Below are 22,532 nucleotides of genomic sequence, written 5' to 3'. Positions count from 1 at the left end.
GAAAGACCATCTAAAAAACACATAAGATAAGGGTGTTTTGGTGACTTTGCCCCAGGCTATGACTGAAAAGCAACACTAACCACAGTAGTAACACATCTCACTACCATCCATGTGGGAGATCCTCCTGCCACAGAAATACAGAGCACTGAAAGAATTAAAGAAAGCCAACAAAAATAAAAACGTGACAGACATCCAGCAACAGAAACAAGTTAGACTTGGTCCTCTTCAGTCCAGTGGAAAGCTCAGCTAATATGGCATATTTTAGACTATAATGTCACAAGTGAATGGGAGAAAGTGAACATTCACGCCAAAGAAAGAAACATCACCATTAAAAAAAACAATTGAAAACAACTGCTCTTCTTCCCACAGCATATACTTCAGCTATGGAATTCTGGGATATAGGACGCTATGGAAACTATAAGCTTATGAGAGTTTCAAGTGCAACTGTACAAATTTATAGAACAAAAATCCATCAGTGGATACTACAGAAAAATGCTTACACCATCCTGAAATAGACAACTGTTGAAAGGCAGATGAAAGGCAGAGAAGTACATGAGAGAAGTGCCACTGTATGATTTTCCTGTAATCAGATTCTTTCTAGATAACTACTATTGGTCATTTATCAGAGACAAGATGCTGATCTACGTGGACAGTAGCTCTACTGTCTTTAAGTGCGATATCATGTCCCTTGGTGCATCAATGAAGAGGAAGATAGGATTTCAGAAGAAATTTAGGACAGTTTAATGAAGACCCTACAAACCAAATCCAATACCCCTGCTTACATCGATGATGACAACACACCAACTAGGGCAGCTTCCAGCTCTGGATTACCAGACTCCCACATTACAAAGTAATAATATGAGTAATAATTAGAACTGTTCCATAGAAGTACTGCTCCCAACATAAGAAAAAAAGAGCTGGTTATGCATTTTTTTTTCTCCTTAAGAAAGCCAGAAGTATTAAACAACCAAGAAGATGTCAAACACTTTACCCATCTGCTGTACTTCAGTGGGCCTGTGAAACCCATCGCTTCTATTATCCTTGTGAAAGGACCCACTTTCTCTTCAGTCTGCACAGAATCTTTCGCAGACAGTTGCTGTAAAATAGAAAGATTATCATATCAGTCTCAGCAATTAGATCTGACAGACCATTTTAGGCAAGCTACAAGCTTCATAAGAGAATCTCAGATTTTCTGGTTACTTTCTTTGTTCAAAAAAACATACACTTTTTTTTCTGCAGAATAGCAACCTGCTTTTTCTTACTTGACATTCCTCTATTTATAAATACAAGCATTCCACTATAAGCTCTGAATGTACAGAAATCTGCTTTCTAAAACAGTGCTCCTATGCTGGATTACCATATTCTTTCTGAATGACTGCCCTTCACTCGAGCAGATAAAATGAGTACATAAATCACAGAAAGAGAGCAAATAAACTGTAAATAAGATAAATTCTGGGTCCTTTCACATGCCCTCTCATTCTCAGAGACAAATTGCATTCTAGAGTAATTACATATTATATAAACCAAGGTAATGAAGCTACAGGAACTCACTGTTCTAACTGAAAAGCTCCACCAGATTCTTATTTCCATTACAGTTATTTTCAATTTTATTTGCAGGAAATCTAGGTCAGAGAAATATTCAGTCCTCAATGACTTGCAGTGCCTGCAAACACGAAGATAAAGGTTTTACCTACACATCTTAAACAGCAGTAGGCTGATAAGAAACATTGATGGCATTCTGCCTGAAACATCCCAGCAGTACTGAACAACAAAACATAGTTGCTATTTGTAGTCCAGAAACTAATTTCTAATAAATCAAGTATACTTAATTCCAATGAATTTGGTACAAGCATTATGTTATCAAAAAACTAATTTTCACCATTCAAACCAAAACCTACTGCAAGTGAATCTCCTATGTATACTTGAGGAATGCAGCTGTGAACCATTTTCATCTGAGGAAGTTCCCTTACCAAGGAAAGTTAAATTGCTTTGAGCTGATGGAATTCCACAATGCACTTCCTCCTAAGACATGAACATACCAAGAATTTTCTCAGTAGGGAAGCAATTCAGGAACATAAGAACTGACACACATGGCCAGAACGCTCAGACCAGTCCCCCAACTCCAACAAGGACCAGTTGCAGATACTTGGAAGAGCAACTTGGAAGAGCAGGGAAATACAGTCACATACACTGCAGCTCCCAAGGGTGTACTTGTGCAGCTTTAAAGTTTCATCCCTGAACTAGAAATGAATGCACTCATTTATTATTGGAAGCTACAATTCCAGCACCCCAAACAGTTTTTGAACATTTAACCTCCACAGCACACTTGTGGTACACGGATTTCACTGCTTTGATGTGTAAAATCAATTCTCTTGTGCCCCAAACCTTGTGAGTTCACTGAAAGCTCCAAATTCATAAGATGCAGACTGCCATTTCAGTATCTTTCACTAATTTTATAGACCAGTATTACATATATGCCCATCAATTATCAGTCGTTAATTTAAGAAAGCCCTAAAATATCCACTGCACAAACAAGCGGCTTTTCAGATTTCTCATAATTTGTACATTCTCTACAGCTTCCTTAGCACGACTAACTTTTGAAATGACCTGAATGATAAATAAGTATTAAAACACTGACGTATATCCAGCTCAACCCGATATACTACAATAAGAAACTAACTGCAAAGGCGATAAAAACTGTAGCTTTAAGACATAAATCAATCTCCATAGCATACAGAGGGCATTTGAGATAAAATGATTTGTACACATGTACAACTCACAGATGGCTGTTAATGTCTTTACCTCCACTGTGCCTAGATCAATATGAAGAAACTTGCTCAGCACCATTTTATTACCTATCAGTAATAAAGTCAGGCAGTGTCATGCTGCCCAAGACCTCACAGGCCCTTGCTTTGAATACTGGCCACTAAACCTGTTCTCTAATCCACTGCTAACATGTAGAACAGCCACATCTGTAAAAGCACTTTCAAACCTCTGCCACATGTGATAGGACCCAATGAATTAATGAGTATGTAAATAAAGATTTAATCCCATCTTTAGTACTTGGCTTTTCAAGATCATCCCATGCATTATTCTTCTCTGCACTAAAAATGAACCCTAATGTTATGTCATAGAATATCTTCATAAGGCAGGTAGGCAACAAAAGAATACACTCAATGGAAGACTTCAGTCCCAAAGTCGCACTGTCACACCAAGCTCACTATATCAAATTCCACATCAATTAAAATGATACTAAATCCCTAGTGAACCCAAGCACACCAATTTCTCAATGTGTCCCCTGGCTACAAATGCATTCTGAAGCCTCCTTTGGTACAGACTTTTCATTATACAGAGGAAATGAAGTTACAAGCCAACACTATCTCGATTCAACTGTTGTTTGCTCATCACAAAAAGCATAAAAGACCAGAGAACAGCCTTCTGCTACAAACTGCCATGACTCTTACTTCATTCAGAAGTCTGACTCAACTAGCTCAGAAAACACAGAAGGGATTTAAGCAGTGAATTCTTTGCTCAGTGTATGGACAGAGATATACAGTCCATTTTGACAATGCTACAACTATAGCTAAATGCAATTAAACAGTCACTTAAGTGCATATAAAAATCAAACAGAAAACAAAACATTCTTGAAATCTCCTTTAAATTTAAACAAGCTCTGAAACAGTGAAAGGCACATATGCCCATTTTTCTTGCTCAAGACACAAAAACTGAGAGCTCAAAACTAAAATTATTTTCTCAGAAAATATAAAAAAAGAAACAATTGGAGCTTCCCCTTAATTCTAAGCCACTTTTCCAACAGGGGTAGCTCATCAAGTTCACATTTCAAAGACAAGTATTTCTCTACTCAAAATAATAAGGTTGCAGTCCGAAAACTTATCTATCTTACCTATTCTGTTTTAAGACACCCCAGGGCTATTTTAATCCAGAAGCTCCCTTATACCTCTCTCTACTTTTATACTGGAAAAGGCTAAATGAGGAATACACCAAAACCAAGGACCCTGCTCCCAACTTGAAGATCTTCACACCACTTCTACTTGTTAGATCTATCATCTTGCCATCCTTTGCTCTCCCACATCTGCCCTTTAAATGGTATTTCTGCAAATGTACGAGGTGTCCCAGGCAGGCACAGCGACGAGGCTATGCCCCAGCCTGGAATCTATTCTTAGCTCAATTCATGATGTAAGTGGTACAAGCCATTTTGTTTGTTTCAGTTTTTGTCTGGAAAAAAAAAGTTTGGTTTGCCTCACCAGCTGAAAAACTGAGTAAGTGGCTAATAAAGAACAAAAAAAAAAAAACAAAAAACTTGTAGTTAAGGTGCAAAGAGCAGCCAGTAGTTCAGTTTCACACATCTCCTTGTTCATTTTAACTGCCCATGTCAAAATAAGCAATTCAAATTCCAAACATTTCTAACACCTATACCAGCAAAACACAAAATCAGACAGAGAGTAAAATGGGATCTTTATGCAAGTTTTACCCATAATTCCCTTACTGTGCTTTTCCCTGCCCTCCCTTTTCTTTTGTGAACATTCTGTTTTGCCATTGCCTTCACAATGAAATAGCAAGAGTAGGATCAGGACATTTACTAATTGATAGATGCTGATTCCCTTTGATTACATTCTGGAGGTGATTCATGCTCCAGAAGACTTCTATACTAAGATGAAAGACAATAAATGTAATAGATGCAGACATCACAAATTAACAAAATAATACAGATAACATAAAAAGTATAACAATAATTAGTCTTTATTAATATACAACATGACAACTTTCAGTTTAGCAGATGGCAAAACTTCTGTTACACATTATCTCCAAGGTAAGGAATCAGGACTCATTCACTGCCAATACGTATGGGCAACTTCTGCATTTCCTTCTCTGAAGGTGAGAAGATAGTATCTGGCATCCATGCCACTAGTAAGTACTCTCCTTAAACTTACCTTCTTTCCTTATTGAGCTTATAATAAGAACATTCATCACAAACAATCCAGCTGTGATTTGACTTTCCTAAGATAGAACTTCATTTTCTGGAAAGCAATTGAGCATTTCTCAAATTATTGGACCTATTATTAATGCTGCTCTAAACCATGTGACATAGATTAATCAGCTACATGTTCTCAAAGCATTTCGTTACCTGTTCCTATCTAATTCTTAGTGTAAAGTGCTCTCCAATAACAAAAACATCGAACTCTTCTAACCTTATTTGTACTGTAAATCAATCTGTTCTGATGCATTTTGGCTCCATTGCCTTCAATCAATCCGCCACAGGCTTTAGGCTGCTGGAACTGACCAGTCTTGCATCTCTAGTAAAAAGGACAGAACAAAGAAAGAAAAGGAAATATTGAACAGATCACTGACTAATGAATACTTAACTCTACAACAATGATCCTTACTTTGCTTCCAAGCCAATTTGGTACAATTCTGAAGAGCTTCATGCTACAAAAAGCACAAACCTATTACTAACTTTCACAAACAAAATGGCTGCCCATGCTTAATGCTCCACACTACGTATTTTTAAGTGTTCTGAAAATGTGCTGATGAATCTATCTGGCAGAACTCAAGAATGACAAGCTACCTGCTTTGATTTCCTCACAATTGCATTCTTTTAACCTTTTAGTAAAGAATAATTCTTCTTGCTGGCCTGGTGGGAAAACAGACCATACTATTTTTATCTGTAACTTTATGGTCCATTCAGTTGCCCTTGTGGCCAAGACTCGAGTAAAACCAATTGCAGAGTAACAGTGATCACTTTAACATCTACATGGCACATGACTTGTGCTACAAAGCTACTATACAATAAGGAATAACATCACATAAAAGCAAGAAGCATCTCCACACAAGAAGTGGGACACACATCTACAGTATCTTCCCAGCTTATCCAGATTAGTGGCCAACTGTCTATGAATAAATTCAGATAAAGTAAATATGCTGTTCTGTTCAGTGTAGTCATTCCCAGACTCCTACTAGAACCAAACAGGTGGCTCAAAGTTAAGTTTAACTTTATCAGTCAACTTGAAAACCACTTATTTCCTTCACTGCCTCCAACACTACTGGTCCAGATGCAACACACAGGAGAAGAGGAGGCTTAACGTCCTCTGGTTTTATTGTATGCAAGAAGAAAACACTCAGACATACCCAAATTTTGCTCCGATAGTCTGCATCTTTTCCCATATGCATTTTTTAATGCATTCTCATATATGGATTTTTAAACTCCAACAATTAGCCACTATTAAGTGATCTTATGGTTAGTTTACTATGGATAGACACATCTGACACTACGAATGCTACTTAAAAACTGTAAGCAGCAAAGCAAAGCATTGCTTTTATTACTGAAACAATATTACTCTGTGTTGCATGGTGCTAGGCAAACATATTATCAATACTAGGAAGCCTAAGGCTGCCATGGTATATATATGCTCTATACAATAAAATGCTGGCAAGTAACTGTAAATGTGGCAAATTTGTAACAGCTGCTTTGGAAAAACTACTTCTACATTTCAAATTTTGCACGTAATCTACTCAAAACACTTTCATATTCTTTCCCACTAAAAGACTACATTGATAGAATGACAACCATGTAATAGAGAGTAGGGGAGCTCACTCATTCAGCAGCAGAAAGCTTTCAAGTTGCCTTGATATTTCAGCAATATATCAACAGTGAAGCAAGGACAGCATTGCTGGAAGTCTCATAAAAACTATTACAGATTTAAATCCCAGTCTTTACGTAGTTAATGAACAGTGATACCCTACCTGGAAAATACCATGAAGCATCCTTCTACACTGGCCTTGGACCATGGCCGTCTGTAATAGTCCACTGCAAGCTGCTATCCATTGAGTTACTTCAACCTGGCAGCTCTGGAACAAGATGAGCAATGAAAAAGAGGATTCTAATAGTCATGAAGAGTTTAACTGTCCTCCCGTTTCCACAGGTTTTAGTTATTTAAACAAAAGCCTCAGATCAAATTCCTAACTTGCGTTTGACAGAAACATAAATTTCGACTATAAAAAAAATCCCTTGCCCTCCAATAAAGTCATGCAACCTGAGTGTGATGGCAGAAGCAGATCAGTCAAAGGAAGCAGGGGGCTGTCCAAATCATAAAGTACACCGTGACATTTATAACTAGAGAATGAATTCAGATATTTATTCCATTGACCGAATGATCTCTAAAATGCACTCAAGCACTCAGATTTTATGCATCTTTGTCATACTCTGACACTGCATTTTAGTACTACAAAACACATATATTGTCCCAGCAAATTTCAACAAGAAAAAGATTCTTTAATAGGAATTAGAGGCAATATAGAAAAAAAGGTTATCTTTGCACCTTTCATTTATTTGTTATACTCAAGCTAATATAATACTTGTCTCCTTCATAAAAAGGGGATAAAAAGAGACATTTATCATTAAAAACATACAGAAATAAGGGAAAACAGTGTCTTAAGGGATCTTCCCTAAGCCATTTATCACTATTTGCAGACCACCTTCCATTTAAACCACAAATTCTGCTCTTTATTTACAATATGTCTGAAAGAAAACATGCCTAGTCTAAATCAAATGGAGTTACTCCATGGTAGCCAACAGCCAGCTGTCCGATCAAGATCCAGGTGAAAGAAAATATCTTTGGCCTTCTAAACCCTTTCTGGCAACTCTTAAGAAAGCCATAGGTAGCAGACAAACAATATCAGAATCTATTCTTAGGTAGAGAACTGTTTTACTACAACAGAACTGTTAACGGAAACGTTCAGAAAATATTCTGGATTGCATTATTCAAGGATTGCCTGAGAAAGCATGAATATTAGAAGAAAACAAAACTGTCCCTTCTTATTTTCAGTACAAAGAAGAAATATTTGCAGGCTGAAGATTTGCTTTTATTTGATTAGGCAACCATTAAATCCTACTGCAAAAGATGATAGCGTGAAACACCATGGGTCAGCAATCACGATATCACAAAGCTTGGGCAGAACTACATTGCCTGCTGCTAGAAATCCTCTGCCTCCTATCTGTGTCTGTGTACCTTTACCACTTCCTACAGCTCCTGTGTTTCTCTAATCATAAAGCAAGGTGCTTCAGACCACAAAAATAGCAGACAACTACATCTTGACCAAAGAGAATTCCTTCCAACTAGGAAAAAAAACTCAAGCAGCTTCCTCTGCAAAAATAACTGCAAAAATAGGAATACCAGAAGCAGATGAGATAGGAGCATGGGGATAGGAAGGCTAGGAGACAAACATACACCTTTTGCAAGGAGCTTTTCATTGAAACTGGCACCCTGAAATACAGCTCCAGAGACAGCTGAACCCTCAGTGACTCACTGCTTCCCAACCCTCTGCTCCACTCCCACCTGGCTTCCCCCTCCCTTTTTGCTAGCAATTGCCTCTTCAGCTCATTAAAACAGCAGGAAACTAACTTTACACTGCCCCAGTTCTGCTGCTTTGGCATTAGTGCACAGAGGCCAAAAAAAAAATGCTGGGGCACGCAGAGGTATGTGACAGCACAGTGCTGCAGGCGTGGACAGAGCACAGCCAATGAAGCAGGAAACAGGAGCTCAGCTCACTGTATTCCAGTCGCTCTCGGGCAGATTTGCTCTCAGCTGTTGTCAGCTGGAGGACTGGAAGGGTTCACCATTGTGAAACCACAGCACGAGACATCAGATCCAGAAACGAGGTGAATTAATTTCACAAGTGGATACTGTTCTGTGCCTACAGGCCTTGCATTTCTGTCACCAGCCTCGTCTCCATCTGACAGCATCGGCCATCCCAGTGTTTGTGCTGTGGCACAAATCAGCTCCAGACACCGAACTCCTTTTGCAGGCCCTCTGCTGACATCTGGCAACGTGCTGCAGGGGCTTCAAAAGCCGACAGACAAAAAGCACTCAAATGAATGAGAAAAAACAAAGGAGTGGAGTGAGAGGGAACCCATCCCCAAGGGAAAGCAATTACTGCCACCTGAGGCAAAACCTGGAACCCCACACGGTCACCTGCCAACACCTCCAACAGGGACAGAGTCGATAGGAACGCACAGCCCGGCACAGCCCCACGGGCAGAGAAAGGAAACTGAAGCGCAAGGCCCGAGCCGGGAACATTCAGGTCCGGCACCGCTGCTGTGCGAGCGCACGGCCCGGAGGAAGATCGGAGCCGGCCCGTGTCCTTCTCCCGGGGAGCGCCCCACAGCACCGCGTGCGGGGCTCTCAGCGAGGCAGCCTCCACCTCAGGCACCCGCTAAGCTCGGGACAGGGCGGCGGGCGAACCACCGGGACCGGGGGGACAGACCCAGGCGGGCCGAGCCGAGCCGGGCCGGGCCGGGCCGCACCAACACCGCACCAACACCGCACGTTCTCTCGGCGGCACCACCCGCCGCCACTCACCGCGGCTCGCGCCAGCGCCGCCATCCCTCCTCACGCCGTTTCCGGCGCAGCGGCCCCGCCCCTTCCGCCCCGAGGGCCGCGCAGGCGCAGTGCAGCACGGAGAGGGGCGCGGGTGTCGCCTCAGGTTGGGCGGGGTGGAGCCGGGCTGGATTCGGGGCTGGTTCGAAGGGTCGAGGTGGTCGGGCCGTGCCGGCACCGCTCCGTCAGGCCGCTCTGCTACAAAGCCCGACCCGTCATGGTGATGGCGGCCGCTTTATCTCGTCTGCACGGCGCAGGGCAGCAGGAGTTTTCTCTGCCTGAGCGCAGGGCCCCGCCCGCTCCCCCTGCTGCCACCGGGGCTGCAGTGCTGGGCAGCTGCTTGTGCCGGGCTTCATCTGCACCACATCCACGGCACCTCACAAACGTGCTGGTGCTGGGAGGCTGCTGCACATGTGAGCGACAGCAGCTGGGGAGGACGGAGACTGCACTTCTTATGCTGGCTTGAAGGGCTTGGGGAGCTATAATATTCTCCCCTCTTTCCCCACCTATTTATGGGGACGGCAGCTTCTCCAGAGGGCAGTAGAAGCTGTTTTAATGGCCCTGGAACTCCACAGTAGTCTTTAGAATTCTTTCACGTGTCCCTAAATGTCAGCTCTCACGGGGCCAATGGAGACACCTGCTTGGGCTTTCTTTCGCAGATGTCCCAGATCCCCACATGCGCAGCCAGTGCTTTCTGGCACGTCCTGGCTCACTGCAGCTCGCTGTCAAAATAGTTCTAACTATCTGACAACGTGTTTATTGAACAAGTTGTTCTGATGCGGTGCTGGATATTGAGCAACACGGCGGGCTGTAGATCTCTCTCAGGGATGCACTCCTATTTCATTTGGCTCTTGTGCCTGTTGCCAGTTCTAGGGAGGAAGGTCAGAGCTGAGTTCTACTTCTTTTTGTTTGCCTTGCTGTCCTCTGTGTGTTCAACTCATAGCAATGTTGAATACCATTCATAACAGCCTTTTTTGTGTATGTGTGGGGGGGAGGCAACAGAGGGAACCACATACCCATTTCTGAAGCCTCCTTTTTGCCATGAGTGAGTTAGAGTCACTGAAAGTGGTGAAGATCAAGAATCCCTTTGCCGTATAATTGTACAGTGAAAAGGCTTCCCATCATTGGCAGAGGAGTCTCAGTGCTGTGCAGTGGTCTGTCCAACGCAGCAGATACTTCCCAGGTAGGAGCTGTGGGTCAGAAATACACTGAGTGCCAGTTCCTGATACCAGCCTAGGTTTCTTCCAGTCTCAACTAATAATGCACAGAGAATTTTGACACATTTCAGTAGTAGAAAATTAGTGCCCTAACCTAAGATTCCTCTATCTTTCTTTTCTGCTATTTTGTTTTCCAATTTCATGGCAATCTAACCAAACTTTTTTGTCTCATGCACCCAACAGCATACCAGACTGAATCCAAAGGAACTGGTGAAGGGTGAAGACAGAACTGTTGGTGGTGGATTTGAATTTCAATGTCAACTCATGGAGGATTTCTCACTCTGAACACTGGTAATCTGCTCCTTTTTATGTTTTATGCAATTTTTGTTACCCTCAAGTTCTTACCATTCATCTCTGTTTGGTGGGTGGTTCCACAACTGCATGAGTCTTATCTGCCATAGTGAGTCTTCAGCATGTTGCTTCTTCTGGGTGAGCATCGAAAAGTCCCACCAGCAGAGCAGCAAAGTTCCCATCTGAGCGCTGGTCCTTGTTCATCCAAGGTCATTAACAATGGTCCAACATGTGCTGGCAGCTGGGTGAGTGAATAGTAAAGAAGACTGGGTTTAGAGGAGAACAGAGGCCTAAGAAGGAAAGTGAAAAATTGCAGAATCTTCCAAACAGATGATACTGGTTATTTTCAAAGTGTGACCAATAAGGGGCTTGGGACTGCGGTGTGCTAAAGGCAGAGAAGCAGGCTGCAGAAAGCAAGAAAAAAATGGAGAGTTGACCCTTCACCATCTGCCCACAGTCTGCTCTTTGCCACTGGTGGTGGCAAAAGCCTGGTGACAGCAGGAATGGTTGCTCCTTTACTCTAATGCTTGGAAATGTGCTGGGCAGTCCGACATGCTGCATGCATTCAGATGCGTGCAGTGGTGATCCACATGTGTCAGGGTAGAGCTGGAAGAGGCCTCTCTTTGCTCCTGCAAGTCTGGCTCAATGGTGCCTATCTTTAATGCAACAAAAAAGATAAAAGACCAAAAGGTTCTTCTGGCTGTACTAGGAACTGGCTTTCATCAAAAGAATGCAGATGCCAATGAGCTGGTTGAAGAAGCAAGACCACTGAAAATTGCCTTTTTTGTTGTTTTTACTAGGATTAATTTTCTATGAACTTATCTACCTTAACCAGCCCTCCTCAGCATCAGAGGAATGCCAGGAATGAATGGCTGGGGACAGGGTGGGGAGAGCAGACTGGTTGTTCTGGCAGCAGCCTGCTATTCTGTCAGCTTTGCTGTGTTGTCAAACCATCCCAACTGCTGCTGCTGTCAGTCCTTCTGCTTAGGCAGTGACAGTGATTCCTTTCCTTCAAGTAACAAAGGGGAAAGCTCTCTTTCCCCAAGAGGCCATTTTGAGAGGCCAGGATGCTTGAACCACTCTTGATGACGTCTTGCACTGGTATGTTACACCAGAATCCAGGCAGGCCCAGGAATCTATCTCAGACCCTGGTGGATCATTATAGTCCAGATACAGAGAACAACTAAAACATTTGCTGAAGCTGTGCAGAAGACACTGTGTTGAGGGCTGCTTTGTGCTCACTTTAGGATTAACTGATTCTGGAGAAGCATAAGGTTTTCTAGAGCACATGACACTTAAGTCAAAGCTGGTGTTGCGTTGGTTAGCAAGGCTTCATTTTGACAAGTTGACTATTGTGCAGAAAAGGAAGGACGATGTAATTCTAGCCTATTAGTTAAGGCCTCAGTCCAGCAAGCATCAACACACAAAGAGCAAGGGTGAAGCTTATACTGAGAAAAACTTACGGAGAAAAAATCTGCATCCTCCTGCCGTCAAAGTAGTGAAGTCAGAATGAGAATCCAATGTACCAACAAGGTGCTGTGATTTCACAGCCCAGAAGCAGGAGGGAGCATGGTTATAGTTACAAGCATATAGGAACTTCTTCAATGCTAAGGTGCTACACTGAAACAGCCCTTTGAAACAACTCACAGAGGCAAGTTGTGCCTAACAGTTGTTCTTAACAATTTCAGTTTGGTTTAGTCCATGTAAGTCACTGTAGGGATTTCAAGAAACGTTCAGATGTTGTTCTGAGGGACTTGGGTTAGTGGGGAAATATTGATGGTAGGTGGATGGTTGGATTGAATGATCTTGGAGGTCTTTTCCACCGTTGGTGATTCTATGATAATTCTGTGATTAAACTTGCTGCTGTATACATCCACTATCAGGTGGATTCTACTATTCTGACTTAGCTGTCAAAGTGCACGTAGTCCATTTGCAGAATATGTAAGAAGAGTTGCAAGGGAGGAATATTTGACTGTTATCAATTGGGAGTCTCAGACATCTGTTAATTAAATATTTGTCAGAACAGAAACTGACTTTCTGATTCAGGGAACTGATAATTAATCATATAAAATGTGGCAAGAAAGACTGGAGGAAGGGCAAAGGCCTCTCCAGCATAATGTGGTAACTTCACACTGATGGGCATTAAATGGGAATTAGATGGGCAAAACACACTCAACTTAGGGGAGATTGATGTAGTTTATTGGCTATTGGTAACAGGCATGAATAGTGAGAACTAAAAGCATACTTGAAACACACTGGTCCCATCCACCTCTCCTACCTCCTTCCCCAGAGCTGCACAGGGGAATGGAAGATGAAAGCTGTGGTCGGTCCCTGCTGCTCCCTCATTCCTCACTCCCTTCCCTTGCTCCCGGTGTGTCCCTCCCATGGATGTCATCCTTCCCAATCTGAGCCAGGTGGGCTTCCCGCAGGCTGCAGCTCTCCAAGCACGACTCCATTGTGGGTTCTTCTTGGAGCTGGGTGGAGCTGGCTCTCCTCTAACAGAGGGCAGCTGCTGGACTCTGCTCACAGGGACTCTATTTTACCTAATAATTCTGAGCTCAGAATGCCACCTTGTCTAAACTGAGTATTTATCTAGCCCAAAACTTCCATTTGGAGGAACTGTCATTTTTAGATGAAGTGTTTCAGGCCTGCTATGATGCTTAGGTGATTTACTAGTTTTAAAATGTTTGCTCTTGCTTGGGTGTGCTAGGCTCTAACTTTGATTCCAGGTTGTTATGTTATTCCTTGGTTGGCGTAATTAATTACAAACATTTGCAAATCCTATAGGTATGTAGCTAAAAAGACCACTTAAACCATCCTCCACTTCCAAGGCAGTACTAAATATTCTTAGATCTCTCTGATGCGTGTTTCTTTTACGTTCACCTAAAAATTGCAATAGAGGGATTCCCCATTTCCATATGAAACTCATTCCACTCTCCCACTGTGAACATTTTTTTTATACTCACCATAAAGATGCTCAGTGTGAGCCCTGTTCTTCTCCCTTTGATGTGCAGTTCTAAAGGTGTTAGGTAAGAGTACAGCTTGGCATTAGTAAATGGGCTTCAGGCTCTTTGCTGTCAGAAGCTCTGTAGAGACGTGGAGAAGCTCTTGGTTGGCTGTTCTGGAGATAAGACTTCTTAGTGCAGCTTTGCAAGTTGGCTTTTCTTCACCCTACTGGTGGGTGCACACAAAGTTTAAGTTCTTTACCAATTTAATTTTAAGTTCTTTACTCAGAGAGCAGTGAGGTGCTGGAACAGCTGCCCAGAGAGGCTGTGGATGCTCCATCCCTGGAGGTGTTCAAGGTCAGGCTGGATAGGGCTCTGGGCAGCCTGGGCTGGTATTAGATGTGGAGGTTGGTGGTCCTGCCTGTGGTGGGGGGGTTGGAGCTCCATGAACCTTGAGGTCCCTTCTAACCTGAGCCATTCTGTGATTCTATGATTTTCTCAAAGAACTAAGTCAACTTTTTAAACTGTTATTATTTTATTTTTTAAACGGGTCATTACAGTGCCTTTAAGAAAGACAAGCAGGTCTGTCAAAAGTACACAATGCAATACAATATGGCAACACAGCAATCCAGGTCCTACATGGCCTCTGCTTTGCAGAATGCCTGTGTCTTTCAGTGAGCAGTGCAGTGTTGAAAGGGCAAAGGGGCTGCACTTGGGAACTGAGCATGCTGGGCATTACCTGATTTGTTAAACTGGAATTCCCCAGGCCAAATCTTTACTGAATTCTCCACTTTTTAGATTTAAGAATCAAGCCCCTCCATGACCACCTCTGCTATTTTTTACTTGTTACATTTTCCCCTCTCTAGCAGAGATGATTTTCTATGCCAGCCACTCTGCAGTCAGACCTTCTGGCAGGTAACAACCTTTCTCTCTTTATTTCTTTGGATTTCTGTCCACTTCCAAAAGACCCCACAGTCTTTCCACATACTGCACACAGCTCCTTTGGCTATTGAGGCCTTGGGACTGCATGTGCATTTACCTATCCTAAGCTAGCACAGTTGTCATTATTACAAAGGCAAGAAATAACATATAGCTTTTAAACAAAGGCATTTGAAAATATTGTAACATTTCTGTCCTCCTAATTTCCTGTTAGCATCTGATTTTATTTCAGACATTTTCACAGAACATGCTTTTTTCCTATTTCACTGGTCCTTTTTATGCAGGCATGTATTTCAGTCCTTTAAAAAGTAATTGCACAGCTAAATCAACCTTTTCATAGTAGCACAAGCTTTGTGACAGCTTCTTCAGTTTGTCTCCTCTTGATCTTATGAAGAATCAAAGCCAACCTAAGGCAATAATTGTCCCAGCATTTCCAGGGGAGAGCTCCTTGATTCCGAAAAGCAAACATAGCTCAGCCTGGGGCAAAAGTACAGATTTCTTTCTCTAATCAGATTAGAGTTCCTATCTTAACCGTGTGTTCCTTCTGCCACAGAGGGAAAGCTGAAGAAAATCTAATGAACATATGGAGAAACAGGATCTCTCCATGCTATCTGGAGCAAGTGGGGATGGGGTCCTTCAGATAACAGGAGGGAATACAGTCTGTATGGATGGATATTGCAGGGCACCCTGGAGATCATGATAAAGAGAAACCTAATTGCAAAAACTCAGCTCAGGTCCAGCAGATCTTATTAACTCTGGTTCAGTGCCAACACTACGAGACTGCCAGCTGGCCCCTCAGCTATTTGACTGTCTTTGCAGCATACTTTCCCAGTGCTCCAGGTTCTGAAAGGGCCTTGTATGTACCAACGGAGCCAGTGCAGGTCTGGCACTGCTTCCTGTCTAATATGCCCTTTAAGGAGTTGGAGCACAAATCAGTGATAACAGGCCCTTGGAGCCTTGGTGTATGTGGACTGACTTCTTCCAGAGCTCGCTTGGATGTCTCTGTGCTGCTCTTCCCAGAACTCCCAGTCCCAGAAATGAAGCGAGGGGCCATTTGACGCAGCATGGGAAAACCCAGGTTCTGCTGGGTTTTGAGCTCAGGCTCTGTGCTGAAAGCAGCATTTCTAGAGCTGAACTGATGATTGATAATGGGGCTGTCAAACTTTGCTTTCAGAGAATCTTTCTCCTTTGCATACTGTGTATACTGGATGTTTTGAAACCCAGTCCACCTTTGAGATGACATTACCTGCTGAAAAAGGAATTGTAATGGAAGTTAATTATGTTATTAGCAACATAAAGATGCTTAGTCCTCTCCACAAGGCTGAATACTCAGCTTAGATTGTCACTGTAAACACACTGGCCACCGCTGCTTCCCAGGCTAAACGGTATTTTAAAGATACAGAGAGTGAATTTTTCAGTGTAAGTACAATCCTTCCAACGCCCAATGGAACTTGCAAGGTTTGGAAAGGAGGGAGATCCGTTCCCTGACCTGGAATTCCTTGGCCAGGGGTGCAAAGTGGTCCTTGCAGGAGGTTCTGAAGAAGGGGCTCCCCCTGTCCTGCACCAGCCCTTGCTGGAGGACATGCAGATGTGGCACAGAGCAGGATCCTCGCTGCTGCCCTCCCTGTGCTTGGCAAAGCCTTGTGAGCAAAGTCTGAACTCCATGACTGAGCTGTTCAGGGGAAGTCAAAGTTGGACCTGATAACTTTTTCCAAGCGTATATATCCTGGTGGCTGCTGCTACTGTTAAATATGATAAACTCCTATTTGTTCTCTTTAGCTTGCTGTCAGCAGTCACTGTTTGCTGGGGCAAGCCCAGGACATTTCCCTCCCCACCTGTCAAGCTTGGAGTGTGCTTTGGCACCCTGCCATTGCAGAGCCTCAACGACTTGAGCAGACAGCTTCAGGAACAAGACATCCCAGTACTTAAGCCACCTCTGCTTCATGAGCTTTTCTTCCCATCTGTATGCTTTCTGAAGAAGAAAATGTTTGCTGGTCAGTGAGGTTTTCCACATGCGCCTCCTTCAGCTTTCCATTACCACTAGGAGGTTATGTGGGGTGCAGTGCCATACACTGTACTGCACTATATGCAGAGGTGTTCAGACTTAATTTATTCCCTTCTCCTGGATAAAGATTATTGCAGCTGTGTGTTTTGGAAAACTATCAATGAAGGGAGTTCAGCTCATACAACACACTTTCAATAGGGTACTGTACTCTATATTTCCAGGTTCTGTTTTAATTACACTTGCATATTACCTTAGAGGAAGCTGAAATCTGGAAAATGTTTTCTCATATACCATGTCTTAAACCTTCCTGACCTTCTGTTTTATACCAAGCACATTTATGCTTGTGATCAAAACCATATAATATGGGGAAAGGCTTGGCTATCCGGGGTAATCTATCAGGGGCGTGCTGTCAGTCCCCCCTAGCAAAGACTGAGCAGTTTTCACCAAGAAACACCCCCACCATCCAGCAATAAGTCCCTCCTCCCCCCTTCACACAGCTCCCAACAAGAGCTACAGGAGTGGGCCAGGTTGGGAGCAGGGCAGCAAGCAGCCTTCCCCTGCAGTGGCTGGGGCTCCTGCTGCTCTGAAGCATCCTGGAGGGACGAAGCAATGGGATGGCTCACATAGCATCAGTGTTTTCCCCATATTGCAATAGGAATATTAGTGCCTCCTGCCACTGCTGGGTTGGGGAAGTGGGCAGCATCCTTATTGCTAGCACTGTTGGCCACTGTGCCAAACACAGCCTGAGATGCCCAGCACTGAAATCTCCTTGTGACAGTCAGCATTCTCCAGGGAGAGCACAAGGAGCCTGTGAGCACTGTTGACCAGCTAACAAAACCTGTACTTATCACATCCCCGTTCCAGAGCAGCTTTCATGTCACCTTCAGATCCATGCCAACGGGAGAGCAGCTTGATCTTCACATCTCTACATGTCTGGAGAGTGTCCCATGACAAAGGGGTTTAGCAGATACATGTTTGCAGGAGTGGATCTGTCAGTCCTCTGCTCAGGGCTTGGTCAGCATTTGGGAAGCACAGACTGCTGTCTTTAATCCCTTGCTGAAGAGCTTTATCCCCCTGGCAGCCTGGGAAGGTGTGGAGATATGCTGCCAGGCACCGGTCTGCTCCTGGGGCTGCTGCTGACACAGCTCGTGAGCTGGTGCCTTGTCTCAGCACCTCGTCCTAAAAAACAAGGCAACTTTTACTTCTAACAGGAATAAAATAAGTCTTGTCAGACAGAAACCTTTTTGTGGTACTAAGCTGCTCTTAAACTCGTCTGTAAACAAGGATTTTCAACTGTGAAGCAAGAACTTATGAGATGGAAAGTTTTTCATCTGCAGGGGACGAGTGGTGTTGGTCATAGTGGAAGGCTGAATTTGGGCTCCTGACGAAAGGGAAAGCTGAACCCCAGACTATAGTGAAGGTCACAATCCAGTAAAGGTACAGAAGTAGTATTGTCTCCATGCCATTGATGAGACTGTCACTGTTAACCCAAAGTTAAATGAGAGCTGGCGCTCAATGCTGCAGGTAATATTTGGAGCAATGGAAAAGACATCTAAAGAAAAAAAAAATACTAAAACCCAAGAACCTGGTAAGGAAGGTATGCAGCACAGCAAAAGCATGACCAAGTTGATTTATGTTCTCCATAGAAAAGAGAAGAGAAAAATTCATCGTGATCTGTATAGGTAGAACAATGCCATTGGGAATAAGTTTTTCAGCATAGCAGACAAAGAAGCCAATTCACCGAGTCCAAGTGGAAACTGGACAGTAGGTAGAAATAAGCTGCTTATTAAAAAAATGAAGTGCTAATATTCACAGAATTAGCTCAGAGCTGACTGTGGTGAGCTTTTTAAAACTTCTGGTCTTTAAATCAATCCTGGATCTCTCTTTCCAAATATGTAATACCCAGCTATTATGTAGTATCATTTAATTCCAAGGAACTTTAAAAATAGACTTCCTTTTAAAAACAAATTGGTGGGAAAAGAGATCCCACATCAGAAAGTTGTGCTTCTGTAGCAGGGCAGTGGCCAAGGCAAGTTCTGCCCAATGGCTCCAGCCAGGAGGTCCTGCAGTATGAGTTCCCTGGAAGCTGTGAGCTCCACTGAGAACACGAGAATGGTTTTTGCCGGGTGAGACTGTGGGGGCACCTTGCCTGTCTCCAGTGGGTGATGGGTCCCTAAAGGCAATGAGGACAGAAGGAATGCAGAGTGGTGTTTTCCTATCACAGCTCCTCAGCTTCCAGCTGCCATGGCTCAGGAAGTCATGGGGGCCTTGTGCCCACCAGCTTTCATGGAGCTTTCTTCCGTGAACTTGTGCAGTCAGGTATTTTTTAACATATGGAGATGTTTAACATCCAGGCAGTGCATGGTCAGGAGCTGTACCTCTGGGCCACGCTGTAGGAATCAGTACGTCTGTTTCAACGCTGTCCAGAACTGGTGTCATTTAGGGCACTGTGGTTCTCATTTGAGAGCAGACTTGCTCCCCATCCACATTCTTAGCCCTCATCACCTTTCCTTCTTGCCCCAGCCACCTCTCGGAAGAGCTCCGGTCTATCTAATTACTCCTTGCACAGAAGCTGTTTCATACTTGCAATCCTTATTGCCTTTTTCCAGCCCTGCCATATCACAGTGTTCAAGGGCCATGTCAATCCCTGGAGCACCTGCACATTGTTTTCCCATTTGTTCCCTGTTTCTCTCCCAGCCCTTGCTGCAGTTGTGTTGCTGCCTTGATGGCTGTGAAAGCTGAGATGGCATTTTCAGTGGAGTCCCCAGGTAAAATTATATACCTGGGGTGTGCGGCTCGTCTGGCAAAATGATCTTAATTGTCCGTCCTGTCCTCATCGCCGATGAATTAAACCAGCACCCTTTGGTCACATCGTAAGATTCAGTCAGTACCAACAGTCCCATAATTTGCCTGTAACTGCCAGGTCAACACAGCGACCCTTTATAGTACTGAGTTGAATTCCTTTTCTCCAGAGCCTCCCAAACCTCTGGAATTTCCCCAGAATTCCAGGATTTATTAAAAATCAGTGGGCTTAATGGTGGAGGTGAAATGTTCTAAAACTTGGACTGCGCCAGCACGGGCTCCTCATCACTTTCTTATCTTACTGGCATGGGGAATATTTCATTACTATTGCAAGAAGTGAATTATTTCATATGGCTTTTTCTCTGACCAAAATACTACAATGCTTTGAGAGAAAGGTGGCTGTGCTGCACTTATATTTTGAGATGAACAGCAGGTCATTTTTCTTAGCACTCCGAATCTGTTTGTAAAGTTTGCATACCTCAGAAAAACTCCCGACAGCCTCTGACATCTTCTGGAACTTATTGATCGGATAATAATCACGCGATATTCCACTGGAAAAAAGGAATACACTTGTCCCATTTCCATAAATGAGAATGCCTGGACAGCCTCTGTCTCGGCCGTGTCCAGGCAGCTGCTCCATTCCCTCTTGCAGGGTGAGGGGTCTGCAGTCCCCACTCCTCTGCTTGTGTCTCCCAACAGCTCCAAACACCGAAGGGAAGGGATCCAGCCCTGGCCCACAGGAACCTGACCTCGGTGAGGGGAAGCTCTGAGCCTGGATCCTCTTTGCAGCCCATAGCTCAGCACTTGGATGTTTCATGTCTTGCGTCAGACTCTCCCATTTGAGCTGACTGTGGAGCCACTTCAGTGCTCAGCATCAGCTAGAGCCAAGGGTGCAGTGGAAAACACCAAGAAAACCAAAGTAAGGGCACTTCAGGTGACCACCCAGAGCCTCATGATTGGTCTTTCTGATGTTAGACTGCATAGGGCTTAGGGAAGACAGACCACCTGCCTGCAGCCCAGCAGTGGAACTCATCATCCACCTGAATGCCTCATAAATGAAAGTGCTTCCTAGCACAGACTCAGGTTTCCCAGCAGTGCTCTGGATGCTCTTCAGCAGCGCACACAGTGGCAGTCAGTCCTGACTGAAGTGACCGCTGCCCTGACTGTGCAGTGCTGCTGGCAGGAGCTGTGTGGTTCTGCTGGGTTTCAGCAGCCTGCTCCTGCTCTGAGCCTTCAGCATCTTCCAGCCCACTGAGAGCCACTGGCCAATGTACAGAGGAAAGGAGAACTGCTCACACCAAGCCCTCAGAAGAGAAGCTTTTTTCACTGCTTGGCATGTGGGCTGTCCTGTTCCCACCAGCAGCAGCACTGCCACCCAACCCAGCTCTTGTTCTGTTTGGATGTACAAGTGCTCCCACCCTGCACTCAGTCCACCTTTGCTCCTCCAACCATCATGCCAGCTCTCCGCAGCCCTTCTTCCCACTCCAGGTTCACTTTTGTGCTTCTTCAGAGCACCTCCTCCTGCATGTGCTTCTCCCCATGCTACCCCTCTCCCTTTTGTCTGGGCTCCTGGCGTCTGATCACCAACGAGATGAGATCTGCTGCCTCAAGTCTGTGAGCACTGCTGCAGCTTTGCAGAGAAGAGAGCTCTGGTGAAGACACACAGCCCTTCTCTTCGGGTCTGTGCAGGACCCAAGCTGCCTTTCTCTTTCAGCATTTCTGGAGGAAGATGAATGTCTCGAAGCCATGTGCACAAGCACAAAACAAGTTTTGGCTGTGGTTATTTTTTCAATAAATGCTATTTCTGACTATTATCAGCAATAAATGGCATCTTGTCAAAAGCAGGCAGGCAGTACCCGAATGTGCAGAAGTACTGCATTCATTTTAACAGCACGATGGGCAGAGGCTGTGCAGCCCTGATTCCTGAATGGCAAAGCCCGGCATAAGGTGCTGCTCTGGGGCTCCCAGAGATTCCCATCACAAAGCTCATCTCCCATCCGCCATCAGAGCCAGCCAAGTGCTCACTGCGCATGGAGTCCTTTCTCCGGGCAGCTGTGCCCTTGGAGAGGGCAGCGGGGAAAGCAGAGTCTGGTTGCGATACTTCAGCTAATACAATCATTGCAGAAAACCAGAACGAATTCTGCAGGAAAATATATAGTAACATGAGGACATCAGCAAGCATGGGATGGCAACAGATGGGCTCTTTGAGCACTCAGCTAAGCGTATTCATCGCACTGCATTTATTGCTCTTCAAAGAATGCTGAGATTTCCTTCTTCATTAAGTTTGTTGAGAAGCAATGAAAGCTCATGCGATTTTATTTTTAAGTATTGTTTTACTACCCAACAGCAACAGCAGATTCATAAAATGACACGTGATTGACCAGGACCATGGAGAAAAAAACTGTTTTCTTGGTACATTCTTATTAGTCTTGGCTAAGATGTTATAAAAGCAGTATCTTTTAACACCTTTTATTATACAAGGGTCAGGGGGTTTTTATGTTTCTTAAAGAAAGCTTCAAATAGCCCACATAGCGGGCTGCTGCTCCTTTCATATGGCTGCTGCACAAACAAGCACATTTTACACGGGAAATGACATAACCATGTAAAAGTGTACATGGAGTTTAGGCACATATTCAAACACTAATGGGAATGCATTGTTTTAAATGGCATACTTTTATGTTTACCTATTCAGCTTAGTGCCCATATTTTAGCCAAATACAACAAAAATTATCCACACATACCTGTCTTATGGTGTGCTGTTTATTTGAAAATTTGGACTTTCACAAAGACTCTCGTGGGACAGATAATGACCCTAAAAAGTAAATACAAATGAGGCATTCTCAGTGAGAGAGTGAGACCTGCCATCGTAAAGGTGGAAAGCTGAACTTTTAACCTGCGTTGCTCTACAGCTCAGGTTTCCACACGTTTCAGCCATGCA

At 43.9% G+C, this 22,532-nt stretch overlaps 1 protein-coding gene and 1 long non-coding RNA gene across 5 annotated transcripts in view; one reads left to right on the top strand and one right to left on the bottom strand.

Moving 5' to 3' along the window:
• The window catches only part of LOC107322836 (ubiquinol-cytochrome-c reductase complex assembly factor 1), a 50,447-nt gene extending 41,013 nt beyond the window's left edge, over positions 1–9,434 (bottom strand). For 2 of the 4 annotated variants that reach the window (XM_015881341.3, XM_085519504.1), the window contains exons 1-4: positions 9,378–9,434; positions 6,763–6,867; positions 5,211–5,315; positions 992–1,096 (exon numbers count right to left, since the gene is read on the bottom strand). In XM_015881341.3, coding sequence (XP_015736827.1) covers positions 992–1,096; positions 5,211–5,315; positions 6,763–6,867; positions 9,378–9,401 — 339 coding nt within the window. In that variant the 5' untranslated portion in view covers positions 9,402–9,434. The remainder of the gene's footprint in view (positions 1–991; positions 1,097–5,210; positions 5,316–6,762; positions 6,868–9,377) is intronic. The other 2 variants (XM_085519503.1, XM_085519505.1) reach the window with 1 other exon arrangement.
• Positions 9,435–9,466: 32 nt separating this feature from the next.
• On the top strand, positions 9,467–22,332 carry LOC107322837 (uncharacterized). The gene is made up of 3 exons (XR_001559063.3): positions 9,467–10,578; positions 10,796–10,903; positions 20,294–22,332. It is a non-coding gene; the product is annotated as an uncharacterized LOC107322837 (long non-coding RNA).
• Positions 22,333–22,532: the final 200 nt, after the last annotated feature.

The sequence above is a fragment of the Coturnix japonica genome, chromosome 19, assembly GCF_054131305.1.
Source record: "Coturnix japonica strain WE chromosome 19, WE-NBRP24, whole genome shotgun sequence".
NCBI classification, from domain to species: domain Eukaryota; kingdom Metazoa; phylum Chordata; class Aves; order Galliformes; family Phasianidae; genus Coturnix; species Coturnix japonica.
This window is presented reverse-complemented; position numbering and strand designations above follow the sequence as displayed.